At 46.6% G+C, this 13,954-nt stretch overlaps 1 protein-coding gene across 1 annotated transcript in view; it reads right to left on the bottom strand.

Moving 5' to 3' along the window:
- Positions 1–1,487: 1,487 nt before the first annotated feature.
- Positions 1,488–13,954, bottom strand: part of LOC104546889 (chromosome unknown open reading frame, human C11orf49) — a gene marked incomplete at its 5' end in the record, with an annotated part of 15,730 nt that continues 3,263 nt past the window's right edge. The window contains 5 exons of the mRNA XM_010192393.1: positions 1,488–1,668; positions 2,122–2,185; positions 6,362–6,471; positions 8,427–8,622; positions 11,104–11,189. Of these exons, the coding sequence (XP_010190695.1) occupies positions 1,488–1,668; positions 2,122–2,185; positions 6,362–6,471; positions 8,427–8,622; positions 11,104–11,189 (637 nt within the window). The remainder of the gene's footprint in view (positions 1,669–2,121; positions 2,186–6,361; positions 6,472–8,426; positions 8,623–11,103; positions 11,190–13,954) is intronic.

The following is a 13,954-nucleotide window of genomic DNA, read 5'->3' as shown; positions in this document are numbered from 1 at the left end:
GATTGGTCCCGTTGCCTTCCCCGGCCGAGGCGAGGCCTGGGCGGGGCCCCGCGAAAGGCACCGGAGCCCGCCCTACGCTGCTCCTGTGCGCGCCGTGACGCTTCCCCCCCACGGCAGCGCCCTGTGGGGCCGAGGCGGCCCAGAAGATCCTAGACAACAGCGGCCTTTCGCAGCGTGCTTTATTGCGGCTGTCACACTCACTCCTTGAGGGGCGGGAGAGAAAGCACAGTTAGCAAGCACGTTAATAAATAAAATAACTTACAATAAATAAATAACGCTTCCCACTACCTCTACAGGTGGGGCTGTGGTGCAGACTTGGCAAATTAAAATAACTCTGGCATGGGTTGAATCCAGTCAGCTTAGGGCTGCTATAAGCTTTAGGTTAGCACCTCTTGGTAGCCCATGCTCCAGCATTTTATGGACAAGAGGAGCAAGGAGATCCCCAAACAAGCAAGAGAAACTGCAGTTGCCCAGGAAATAAGGAGTCTCTGCAAGCTGAGGAACAGCAGCTGGGCTAGACAAAGTGCTCAGGGCTGTGGAGGCCAAACTGCTGAGTTAGTTACCATTAACACAATGAGATGCTACTTGTAAGGGCTACACCTTGAAGCCACGATAATGCCAATATTTACAAAAAAAAATCCTGGACCTCGCTTGATAACTGCTGCCTTCTCCCCTAGTGCTTCTGCCCAGCCAACCCCAGATGCTCTACTTTTCTCTTTCTCTCCTCCAATGTTTCTGAAGTTTGGTTTCCCAAATGACCTTAATACACTGCTGGAGGCAGTGAGAGGCCTCACAGAAGGGAGCTCAGTAGCAGAGGAGCCAGATGGCACCATGCAGTGCTCTACTGCAATCTAGCAAATATGGCTGTATTTGCTTTGGCAAGTCTTGGACACATGGAGGAGGAAGGAGAGACAGGTGGCATAGCAATATCTACACCCTTCTTTTTGAGGAACAGCAGGGATTTCTCTACCTTTGATCATGTGCAGGTGCAACTTTACTGGGAATAATAATGGAGCATGAGTGCAGAGCTGCCGCTGGCGATTTAACCACTCTATTGTCGAGGCCAAGTATGAACACAGCTGCATAACCAAACACTGGCAAACAGCCTGCACTAGCACTCCCACAGCTCCAGCACCTGCTGAAAGGTGAGGGAGAGCTGAGGTGAGAGAACACCCGGCTATTTCCAAGGGGAGGCTGAGCTGGTGTCTGCTGGCTTGTCTTGCCTGCCAGCAGAGGGTAGTGTAATTCTGCAGCTGGAAATGGCTTCTGCAGAGGAGCTATTCCTGCACGAATTTGGAGCTAGGAAAAAGGCAGAGTTCCTTCTGGGAAGAGATGGGTGGACTTGACAGTGGAGATTGCAGAGCTGCACACGCACTGGTGATGTGGGCAAAACCTACTGTCAGAGCAGATGCCCTGGGAGGGGGTGCTGTTCCTCCAGTGGGTTCTAGAGAAACCCAAGGTGGGAATTGTGCCCACTCTCACAACCTTCAGTTTTCAGAGGAGTCTGTCTCTTCGTTGGAGCCTTCACTCTCAGCATCCATTTTTCGCCGGTGGCGTAGAGGTTTCCAGGGAGAGTTAATCCTGGGTGAGTTACGGTCAGGCAAATTAGCTGTGTCCCCGCTGGAGCTGGTGGGACCAGAGACAGAAAGCCCTGAAACTTGAGCTACCCTGAAAGAGAAAAGACAATCACTAGGCAGCCTAACTTGTCATCTCCAGCCTTTACCATAGCAGTTTTGGAGAGAGCCTAGGAGGGGGCTTTACAGCTACCACAGCGATGGAAAGATGTTCATGGCACAGAGGGGAATACCTTGCACTAGTACCTACCAGACTCACTGTCTGAACCTTTCTTCCAAACAAAATTTCCCTGTTCATTAAAGACTGCTGCTTCCTCTAGATTCCCTCTTTCAGGCACACTTTTCTCCTCAGTTTCTGAAGCCTTTTCTAAGGATTTGTGTTAACTGCACCAAGACAAGCCCAAAAAGGCTGCTCAGGCTGCTCTGTTAGCTCCTCTATTGTTTTATAGTAGAGCCAAGGAATAGGAACAGTACTCTGCTAAGGTCTTCCTTAACATGCTACCTTTAATCTGTTGCTTTACCTCCTACTTTAGGCAACTCTACTTACAATTTCTCAAGTTCCTGATCCATGGCAGGGTCCAGAAACAAGTCTCCTTTATCTGGCAAAGCCCCTGGAAAAATAAACACAAGGAAGCAGAGTTAGGCTATTCATTCATGAGACAAATGCTCAAGCCATAGCAGCATCCAAAAATCTTTACTGCGAGACAGAGAAGACTCTTCCTTATACCTATTAGAGTAATGGACAATGAATGTTGAGTATCATGGGCAGATAAAGAATGATGGTCCATATTTTATGTCCTTCACACAAGCTGTAGCTGAGCTCACACTAAATGGGAGGCAGATTCGGTAGCCTCATCTCTCAGAGAATTTGAAGAGCCCTAAGGACTGGCAGTTTCCGTTCACTGTACACAGCTACTGAGTACTGACTGCCACAGAGATGACAGTCTGTCAACTTCAGGCCTCTGCTAATTGCCCCAGATCCTATCAGAGCAATAGATGTGGTGGTGTCTGTGCTACAGCCTGGAGCATGAGCTATACCACCCAGGGGGACATACATCTTCTGTGCCACCTGTCATCTTGTGGTGCACTGAGCTTGGGGATCAAAACACTCCACAGGTGGAAGGCTGTTGCTTTCCTTGCAATTCAGGAAAGTTAGGCCTGGCTATGGTGCACATTAAATTTACAGGAGTAAGTGTGGACAGACTGTGCTCTAGCATTGCTTGCTGTCTGGGTGAAAGCATGAAAGGCTGGGCCAGTAATCGGGTCCCCTCTCTCAGCATAAGTTCAGAATGTGCCTTTTCACATTTGAAACCCTATTTGGGATGAAGGACGTGGGTGTAGTTTGGGACTGTAACAGCTGGTTGATCATCCTTGCCATTCTCTGAAACAACACTGGCACCTCAGGAAGAGCCCAGAAAGTCAGATGGGGCTTTTAGGAAACCCCTCCTTCCTAATTCTGTTACAAAGTCCACCTTGTACAGAGGCCATGGGAGGGTGATCAGCCAGCACAAGTTGACAGGAATTGCCTACCACAGCCTGGATAGTACCACTGCACACCAGGAAAAATACACATGGAAATTTGTACCAACAGTGCAGTGAGGTGTGCTCTTGTTTTTCAGGAGACCTGGGTGCTACACTCAGTATCTTTGGGAAGGGGCTTTGTACTCCCTGTGAGGACACAAATCTTGTCTAGCACCTTGTTCTTGAAGGAGGGGCTGGAGAGCCACCTACTTTGCACAGAGAAGCTGGCAACAGTCATCAAAACGTAGCAATGAGTGACTCAAAATTAAAACCAGATTAGACCAGAATCGACTCTGCCACTTCTTCCAGTTCTGGTCTTCCCCTCCTGCAAATGAACAGGAAAGCCTGGCACTGCAACACAGTGTGTCAGGAGGTACAGTGAAGTGGCCCAGCCTGCTCCCTTTCATGGGCTCAATTAAAAGAATAAGCAACTAAAGCTTAGCTTGTTTTTTGCATTTGCGGAACGCACAGTGAGGTCTCTAGGGCACAAGAATTACTTGGGAGAGTCAGTAAATAACAAAGGAATCACAGATCAACATTGACACTAGAGTTAGGCTGTGGATTCCAGTCTGCCTGACAAACTCATCAGTGCTGCCTCAGCCTGAACGAACTGCTCTAATCTGTACCTCTGTTCCTCAAGGCAGGTACTGGTTTTGTGAGAGCAAAGAGAAGGCAGGCATCCTGACCAAAAGCTCCTTTGCCTGAAACTGCCCTTGCTGAAGGGCTTTGGGGAGCTTGTGATCCCTACAGACCAAAGACTATTGAAATCACCCTTCAGGAGAGATGAAAAGACACCAGGAAAAGAATCCTCCTTTCCTTGCCAAGATGCTAGCACCTGTCAGACTTGTGGCTGCTGCCCCTCCTCTGTGAGAGGCCTCGGCAGGAGGCTGGCAGAGGGCCAGGGGCCGGGCCCACATGAATGGAAACGAAAACCCACACACTTTGTAGATGGCACAATGGAAGCTGTGGGCAGGACTTTTTTTTTCCCCCCCCATCTGTTTTCTTTGCACTCGACTGGAAGTGGATTTCGTAAAGCAAAGGAAAAAAAAGATTTTTGCTTGGTGCAATCCAACCATCACCTTCCCCAGTGAATACACTGCTTCCTAAGCCTGTTTGCAGAGGGGATTTCAGGGCTCTATTCATGTACCTTTGATATATAATCTCCATGTTGCTGGGTAAGCAGCCCTGCCCCAGAGGGCATTAACAGCTTAAGTGGTTTGCAGTTAGAAGGGGCTCAGCCGGGACACACACACACACACACACACACAAACACACACACACACACACACACACTTTTACTCCACTATGACACACACCTGTGCAAAAGAACATCTCCACTGTGCTGAGTGGAGATGAGTGAAGATGAATGCTTGGGCCTCCACACATTTAAACATACCTCCTTGATACAGCCTTGACAAATGCAAAAAAGCCACTTCTGTTCCCCTTTGCAAGAGGAGGACAAGCACAAACAAGGAATAAAGGGGCAACATAGAATTATGAGCTGTCTGAACTATGCATGGATTACACACTGTCCTTTGCCAATGCAACACTTTGCTTCCCTGCTCTACAACAATATTGACCAGCACAACGTAGAAACAAGCAGTGAGATACTGCTTGGTAATCTCTCTGGTTTCCACAGCAGTCTGGTACAGAACTTTGTAGCAATTTGTCTTTTATGATACCACCAGATTTTCAGTAGGCCATAGATTACTGTATCAGTGCGATCACCCTGCCTTGGGGAAGCGCTGAGAAAGACTGGGTTTTGAGTCTTTAAGCCAAGGAGGCAGCAGAGGTTTTCCCACTGGGTATACCTCCTTTCCTTGTGGATGAGAGCAGTCACTTAAAATCTGTGGGAGAATGAAGGGCTAAAACATAGGATGGGACTTCAAATCAGTACTGTCAACAGCAGTCAGCCACATTACTTGTCTCCTGGACACCTCTGTCCAACCCTTATAGCCAAACTTCTTAAAGCAACAGTTCAGCTAAAATGACCAGTTATTGAAGAGGAAAATATTGCTATCTTAGGGCAGTGTATTGGGTTTGGGTACAAAGGTTTTAGTAGTGGGGGGGGGCAGGGTACAGGGGTGGCTTGTGTGAGAAGCTGCTAGAAGCTTTCCCTATGTCAGATAGAGCCGATGCCAGCCGGCTACAAGACGTACCCACACCTGGCCAAGCCAAGCCAGTCAGCGATGGTGGTAGCACCTCTGTGATTGCTCCAGGTGCTGGGGCAGAGATTCTCCTGCAGCCTGTGGTAAAGACCATGGTGAGGCAGGCTGTTCCCCTGCAGCCCATGGAGGTCAGCGGTTGAGCAGAGATCTACTTGCAGCCCATGGAGGACTCCATGCCAGAGCAGGTGGCTGTGCTTGAAGGAGGCTATGACCCCAAGGAAAGCCTGTGCTAGAGCAGGCTTCTGGCAGGACCTGTGGCCCCGTGGACAGGGGAGCCTGCACTGGAGCAGGTTTACTGGCAGGACTTGCGACCCTTTGAGGGACCCATGCTGGAGCAGCCCATTCCTGAAGGACTGCACCCTGTGGAAGGGACCCACACTGGAGCAGTTCGTGAAGAACTGCAGACCTTGGGAAGGACTCACATTGGAGTTCATGGAGGACTGTCTCCCATAGGAGGGACCCTACACTGGAGCAGAGGAACAGTGTGTGGAGGCTTCCCCATGAGAAGAAAGCAGCAGCAAAAGCAATGCATGATGAACTGATTGTAACTCCCATTCCCCGTCCCACTTCTCTGCTGGGGGGGGGGAGGAAGTGGAGAATTTGGGAGTAAAGTTGAGCCCAGGAAGAAGGGAGAGGTGGGGAGCAGGTACTTAAGATTTAGTTGCTATTTCTCATTACTCTGATTTGATTGGTAATAAACAACTAATTTCCCCAAGTTGAGTGTGTTTTACCCATGGGGGTAATTGGTGAGTGATCTTTCTCTGTCCTTATCTTGACCCATGAGCCTTTTGTTGTATTTTCTCTCCCCATGTCCAGCTGAGGAGGGGAGTGATAGAGAGGCTTTGTTGGGCACCTGGCATCTGGCCAGGGTCAACCCACTGCAGGCACCACTTTATATCTAATTTTAGTACTGAAGAAGCTCCACAGCTTCAGGCAGACAGTAAGTGTTATGTTTTTAAAGTTTAACCCATCAACAAAAAGATGAAAAACTTTCCCTCGCTCTCTTTCTGATAGTGTAAAATCTGTGGCATAATTACAGATCCACAGTAATGCAGAATGACTGAAGCTCTAGAGCTGTACCATTCACAGGAGTCTTACCTAGGGCTCTATTGATCCCCTGATCCTTTGCAAGTGCCATAAGGAATCCATAGAAGGTGAGTCTCTGTGCACTACTCAACATTTCTTTCACAAGAGCAGAAGGTGGACAGCTAGGAAAACAGAGACAAAGAGGTCATCTTGTATTTTAAATTATCATCTCTTTTTCCCCAAGACCCAGCTCAAACTGGAGAAATAAGCCCTTTTACCTGTTCTAACACTCCAGTTGCTCTGACTCAGTTTAAAACGAGAAGCCATCAGCTTGCTTATTTAGCGTTGCATCTGCTCATTTGCTAAGCAAGATATCTGAGCTGGGGTTCATCCCTAGGAGCAGTCTTACCTACCTCCATTCCAAGGACAGGGTGGAAAGTCTAGATTCACTCAGAGGCATACACATCCCAAATCTTAGCATATTCTTTCAAAAATCAAGTGGAAAATCCTTTCTTTTAGAAGACAATAAACTTTCATGAAGGTTGTTAGGTTGTTTTCACCCTTTTCCTAGAATCATAGAATGGTTTGGGTTGGAAGGGACCTTAAAGATCATCCAGTCCAACCCCCTGCCATGGGCTGGGACACCTCTCACCAGACCAGGTTGCTCAAAGCCCTGTCCAACCTGGCCTTGAACACTTCCAGGGAGAGGTCATCCAAAACTTCCCTGGGCAACCTGTGCCAGTGTCTCACCACCCCCACAGTAGAGAATTTCTTCCTAATACCTAATCTAAATCTACACTTTTTCATTTTAAAACCATTACCCATCATATTATCGCTACACTCCCCAATAAAGAGTCCCTCCCCATCTTTCCTGTAGGCCCCCTTTAAGTACTGGAAGGCTGCTATGAGGGCTCAACAGAGCCTTCTTTTTTCCAGGCTAAGCAACCCCAACTCCCTCAGCCTGTCTTCATAGGAGATATCAGTGATCAACATCCAAGGGGCAGGAAAACCTCTCCAATGATAGCCTAATTACGTCAGAAAACCATATTTAGGTGGGGACTAAATGTACATATCCTCTTTTTCTACACTCACCTTAACTCCTAGTCCTGTCTTCTAAGCAATATCATCACAGTAATTCTTGCTCTTGGCTAACACTCCTTAAAGAATTTCATGCAAAATAAAACTGCCTCATAAAGAAGCGTAGTGGCACCCCTGGGAGATGTGGGTGTGGGCTGGTGATCCCTCAGGCAAAGGTGGTTACCAAAGCCTGGCTGACTATTGAGCTACTGGATGAAAGCCCGGGAATGGCTACCTTCACAGTGCTGTGCAGCACCTGACCTACCAGATGGGCTCACAATATCTTTCCCAGCTGAAGCTGGCAGGACGTACAGGGAATGGAGAGGTTACATAGACGAGCCAAACTGGCATGTCCATGCTTAGATGTCTACAGTACTGGACAGCAGTTCAGCAGAACTGCTGGGTTCAGCCAACTAAAGCAGGAATCAGATGGAGCTTGTGTCCTGAGTCTTTTTGTGGATTTAGCCCGTGACCTTCTAGCAGGGCATGTGCTCGCTACTTGCAAGAAACTATAAAGAACGTGTCTGTCAAAACTACGCAATAATGTCTGGCATTGCTCCACCCCCGCTGAACTAAGGCTAGTCTTGTGCCTGAGATCTCTAACTGGATACCAGCTCCATCACTGGCTCGGGTACAGACCAGCAGTGTGACCTGGTCTAGATGCTAAGTCTTCAAACTCCATCCACCTCAGTGAGCCTTTCCTATGCTTCAGCACCCAAGAACACAACTGCATTTGTTTATTTCCTCTACTTAACTCATGATGGTAGATGGACCTCTCATTGATGAAAGCATCAATGCAGAAGTGAGAAGGAAAGCAGAGACCTAAATAAATGCAGTACTTCAAGAATCAGCTTAAAGCCCATGTTTCTTAGGTCCATAAAATTGTTTATCTTCTTTGATTAAAGCAGTTTGGCTATGATCTCGTCCTTCATACATCTCCAATGAGATCTATTTGGGAGTTACAGCTTGTTCAAAGTCCTGTATTTCTTCACAGCTCCAACCTTACGAAGGATCTCCAAAGACACAAACTTCAAATCTGTGTTTCGGAGTCTGTTCATACCTGTATTTTGATCTGTCACACAAGGACTCTAGGCACTGGTAGAAGAGAGATGCCTCTACCCCATCGAGTGGGCTGCAGTCATTTGGGGGTTGGCGCTGCCGATGTTGCCCAGAGGATGATGTTGGCACAATCACAGTATTTGGATTCTTACCAGCCAGTAGATCTTGATAAATGGCAGCCACACTTTCCAGGAACTCTGAAAAAACAGAAAACTTAAAACTCAGGGCTATAATCATCAAAGCATCCTCTCGACCTACCAGACCTGGGATTAAAATGTCATTCCCTGTTCTGTGTTGCATATAGCACCAACAGGAAATAAGCACAACACCGTAGCATCCTGCATATTCAGATCAGATATTATGCAGGTAGGAAGTTGCTAGCTTCTTCCTATGAGGATGAGTATGAGAAGCCACTCACTCTGTTGAGCAAGATTCTTCTCAAGGGAACAGAGGCAAGCTAGCACACAGATAAACAGCAAAGCATGAAAGCTAACGTTGAACACAAAACTAGTTTGCAAAGTCTAAAAAGTTTTCCTTCTCCATCTCTTGCCACTGACTAAGAACTCATCCAAGCTGGGAACGAACAATATGGAACTGCAACAGGAGGAAAGGGAGCAAATTAGTCAGGGCTCCAGGCTGTATCCCAGCTTGTCTCTGTGCTGCTCCAAAGTAAATATTACACGGGATCTAGAGGAAGGGCCAGGGCAGGTCAGGGCTAGAGTTGGCAGAAAGCCTCTCCCCAGGCTCCTCATACTACCCACTGTTTACTGTAAGAGCCTAATTTTAAACAAGTTTGTTTATGGATGTGGTCAGCAGTTTACAAATCTAGATTCCATTTGGAGTGGTTTGCCTGTGTGTGGGTTGGTGGGAGAGCGTATGGCAGACTGCGGGTGTGCGTTGTGCCTGGGTGAGCAGGACAGGGAGGGGATGTCTGAGTGTGTGTACACAAGGGCAGGCTTGTGACGACTCCAGTGGCATTGAAGTCCCAAGCGAATGGAAGCGCAATGCTGTGCGTGAGGCGGTGGAGAGGAAAGGCAGGATGTCAGTGCGCCCTGAGGCCGTGCTGAGGTTCTGCAGCTCAGTGGAAATATTTGTTATATCACAGAAAAACTTTCCAAACACACTTTCTGTCTCCAGCTAAAGGCATTACAAGCCTGCCTCTGCCCAACCTAAAATCACCATTTTGCACAGTTTTTCTTTGATTAAGTGTCATGGATAATGTTGCAATAGGCACAGGGGAGTTTCAGGGGAAGTATATATTGAGAAGTACTGAGAAAAATATATTTTTGTACTAGGGATAGCAGCTGACTCTGAACTGCTAGGAAAATGGGAACCGACAGGTTAGATGAGACCAGCAGACCACCCAAGTCTACTCTCTGACCACAGACTACAATCCACCACAGCTTCTCTCCAATGTCTCCCAGTATCCAAACATGGCCCGTTTGGCCTGGTCGAGGCCAATTGTGAGCTACGTCCATCAGAGGGAGCTATTTAAGTGCGAGTGGGCAGAAATCCATGAGCTTATGTTGCCTTCAGAAAGTGCTCAGTGCAGGGAGATGAGTAAGTGCAGTGCTTGGGAGCGTATCTAACTTTGATAAAGGAAATGCTTCCCTCTTTTTGCCCACTTAAACAGTTCTCTGAATGAGTTTCCCTTTCCTCAACCACACTTTAGGGGGGCTACGACAAACAGGCAAATGTATTTTCAAGCAGTCTCTCTATACAGAACAAGCACCTGAATGCTCATTCAAGTTTCTACCCCTCGTCTCCTGAACTTCAGTTTAAAAATGCCTGAGGATTTTTACAGATATATATGTGTGGATGAGCATATGTAAATATATACACACAAACTAATATAATTTGATTTGTACTTTTCCTGTCAAGAATTTTAAAAGAGGTACCTCATGTGGTTAAAAGTCAGATCAGGGGAGAGAAGTAGATTATTATAAATGACCAACAATATGAAGAAGCTAGATGGGGATTTACTGTTCACTTTCCCTTCCAACTGGGAGCTCTCAAATCAAACGAGAGAGGTGGTTCTTCATAGGACACATGGCACATCTGTGCAACTCCTGCCAAAAGGTGGAGGTTACAAGTGTATGTGATTTCAAGGGGAAGCTGGAGAAGTTCTTGGGAGAAAAGTCTAGTGGGGGTTCCTATATCCATGGAAACTGTACCCAGTTCAGAAACTCTTTGAGCTGAAACCAGTTCATAGTTGGGCAAGTATCAGGGGGGAGAAGTGTATCCATTCGCTCAGTTCCTTTTCCTTTCAAGGCACCAGCTGGTAGGCTTTTCTTACCCTGTCTCCAGCAGGGACCAATACTGTATGGACAGAAATGCTGTATTAAGGAAAGGAAAAATATGTTCCAAGTAAAAGTTAATTGTTAGGTGCTAACATACTCTAGATAAAACTGGAAATTTATGTCTCAAGGCTAAGACAAATACATGCATAAGCTGTAACAGTTACAGGTATCTTGTTATTCACAAAAATTTGGAACCTTCTTATGAAGCCCCCTAATCTCTTGGCATCAGTGATGCCTTCTGTCAGTAGACTCCATTATCTATATATTTTCGGGGAAAAAACATATCTTTACAAGTTTCAAAAACGGTACAGGGACTGGGAAGCTGTAAGGTTATAATGCTATACTAGCAGGTGAAGTCAGCAGCTTCCCAGCATTTACCTGAGTAGTAGAACTGGATCTGGAAAGCAAAGAGGAAATCAGAAAAAGACATCAGGCAATCCATAGCATCATCCATCAGCACAATCCTAGGATAGGACGAGAGAAACAGTTTAGCCTTTGCTAAAAAACTAAAGTCTGTACCCAGGAACCCCAGATCTAGAGAAAGTGCAGCCAGGGAGCTATGTGCAACGAAGGACTGCTAGTGCTTGGCCCAATGTAACAGGTTAGGAGAGAGGAATGGGAACACCCACTGCTGCACAGATGTGGACACCCTAATATACAATGAAGGCAGCTTGAGAACCTGCAGTAAGGAGAGGGTCCTGAAAGTCAATGCTATCACACACTTCAGCTACAGTGTGAACAGAGCAGTGTGACCTGGATGTCAAACATTCGAAGCCTGATGGACACGATGAAATGAACACTGGCATAAAAACTGCAAGGCTGGTTCACATGGCTATACAAAGAGTAACTGTGCTACAGACAGTACAGTTACACAGGTATTAAACTGGTGTAAGCAGAAGGAGACTTAGGCTATTCCCCTGTATAGCAGAGTTCATCAAACTGGGGTATTTTCAGGTTTGTAAGGATAACAGTTATTAATTTCCAATCTATATTCAGACAAACTCCGCTTGACTACAGAGGAAATAACATTGCACCAACAATCAACTTTCTAGTTACACACTGTGGATATCCTATCCTCCCTTTCCAATAAATGCATCAATCTCTCTTCATACCTATCAGGTCTATCATTTGACCACCAGGTCAAATTCCATGGAAACTGAAGACTTCTTGGGTCAGCGACAATGTCTTCTTTCTCTCTGCTAAGCCACAGGTGCATGTAGGGAGCTACATATATCCTTATTTTAAAGCATACTTCATGGGTATGGAAAGTATCAGCCACAAACCATAAAGATGAAGTGTAAGTGATAGCAAAGTCCAACTCCTCCTTTCAGGAAGAAACTCTGTGTTTCAGAAGTAAGTTAGGGCAAAAATGTTCATAAAAATGAAAAGAAAACCAATGCTTTGGTCACTGCCACTACATAAGGGTGAAAAGGTCAGTCTCTGAAGTGGGGAAAATCAAACTTGGATTGATCAGTAACAGCTCAGACTGGAAAACAGAAGGAAACATTCCACTTCGATGGGAAAAAACCCAGACTATTCAGACACCACCAAAGAAAGGTAGTTGGTACTTCTTTCCAACTGCGTGCAGGTCTACTGACCCTTTACAGTCAGTATGTGGCATCTCATGTCATAAGAGAAGGATGACCAATTCATTACAGCCAAAGCACGGGTCATCTAGTAGGGCGCTTTTGAACACGGGGCCAAATGCAATCCATGGACCAACTCCTGCAGCATCAATGGTCTAAACACACTGCTGGGGAAACACTCCAGGGAGCTGTGTGGGAGGCTGAACTAGAAGAGTTATAGGATCTTCCTTGCCACTCAGACCAGTTCTGTTCACTGTGGCAAAATCAAACATGCAGAGCAGCTTGAATTAATTATCTCAAAGAAGAAAGACTGAGGCTAAGAGGGTCTCCCAGGAGAAAAGCCAGTATTTAAAACAAAACTCTTTGAAGATGTCAAAGTGCTTCTGATTTATTTATTATGTTCCAGAAGCCGCCTCCTCCTCCTGTCTAAAGAAGCAGTAGCTTCAGTTCTTAATTCTCACTAATAAGCGTGTTACTGAGATTGTCAGTGGCCACATCAAGGAAATGGCTTTGAAGCTGGCAGGCAAAGCATCTTCATCTCGCAGGCAATAGTGCTCAGCCACTGGTGTTTCCAACCACTATTTAAACACTGGAAATGTGATGGGCCACATCACTGAGGAGCTGCACTTCCTCCTTTGAAATGATGATCTGTCTCCCAGATACACTCAAAGCAGCACAAGCTCAAAAGCTTTTGTCAGTGCATTTCTCCACCCTGGAGAAGCAGGAGAACAGTGGAGAGGTTTTCTATGTATTCACTGTGCAGAGAGACAATACTACATCATCTTCATTACAATCAACTAATTTCACTTATTAAATCTAAAGCTAAGGTAAATGGCTGTGCTCTGCAGCACCAAGTGCCAGTTTCTTTCTTAGAGGAGAGAGCATGAGAAAGTAGGCAGATGTCTGAGAATTTGCTGGACATTTCTTTCCGCTAAAGACAGCAAGAAGCCTCTAAGGAAGACTGTACGGCACATATGTGACTGAGGAGCATCTAATAGAAGCAGGTGCACTCTGGTGCTGGGTTACTGACTCCACTTGGCCCAGGAGTCTGCACTCCAGAAATTTTGAGAAGTCTTTAAATCCAGTACAATCATTTATGAGGAGACTGACTGCAGTTGGCTATTTTCCCTCATAGCCAGCTGACTGAGCAGTCAGGAAAGGTGGGAGAGCATCATGTGCAACATATCTGCAACCTGTTTCCTGAATTATATGGCAAGAAGAGAATCCTACTCATGGACTATCCAGTTCTGGGGCCCCCAATATAAGAAGGACATGGAGTTGCTGGAGCGGGTCCAGAGGAGGAGGGCCACGAAGATGATCAGGGACTGGAGCACCTCCCTTGCGAGGACCAACTGAGAGAGTTGGGGCTGTTCAGCCTGGAGAAGAGAAGGCTCCAGGGGGCCCTTATTGCAATCTTCCAGTTCCTGAAGGGGTCCTACAGGAAAGCTGGAGAGGGACTTTTTATAAGGGCAGGTAGTGATAGGATGAGGGGAAATGGTTTTAAACTGGAAGAGGGTAGATTTAGACTGAATACTGGAAAGAAATTCTTTACTGTAAGGGTGGTGAGGCACTGGAACAGGTTGCCCAGGGAAGTGTTCAAGGCCAGGCTGGACAGGGCTTTGAGCAACCTGGTCTGGTGAGAG

The sequence above is a fragment of the Mesitornis unicolor genome, unplaced genomic scaffold, assembly GCF_000695765.1.
Source record: "Mesitornis unicolor isolate BGI_N332 unplaced genomic scaffold, ASM69576v1 scaffold17719, whole genome shotgun sequence".
Lineage (NCBI taxonomy): Eukaryota > Metazoa > Chordata > Aves > Mesitornithiformes > Mesitornithidae > Mesitornis > Mesitornis unicolor.
This window is presented reverse-complemented; position numbering and strand designations above follow the sequence as displayed.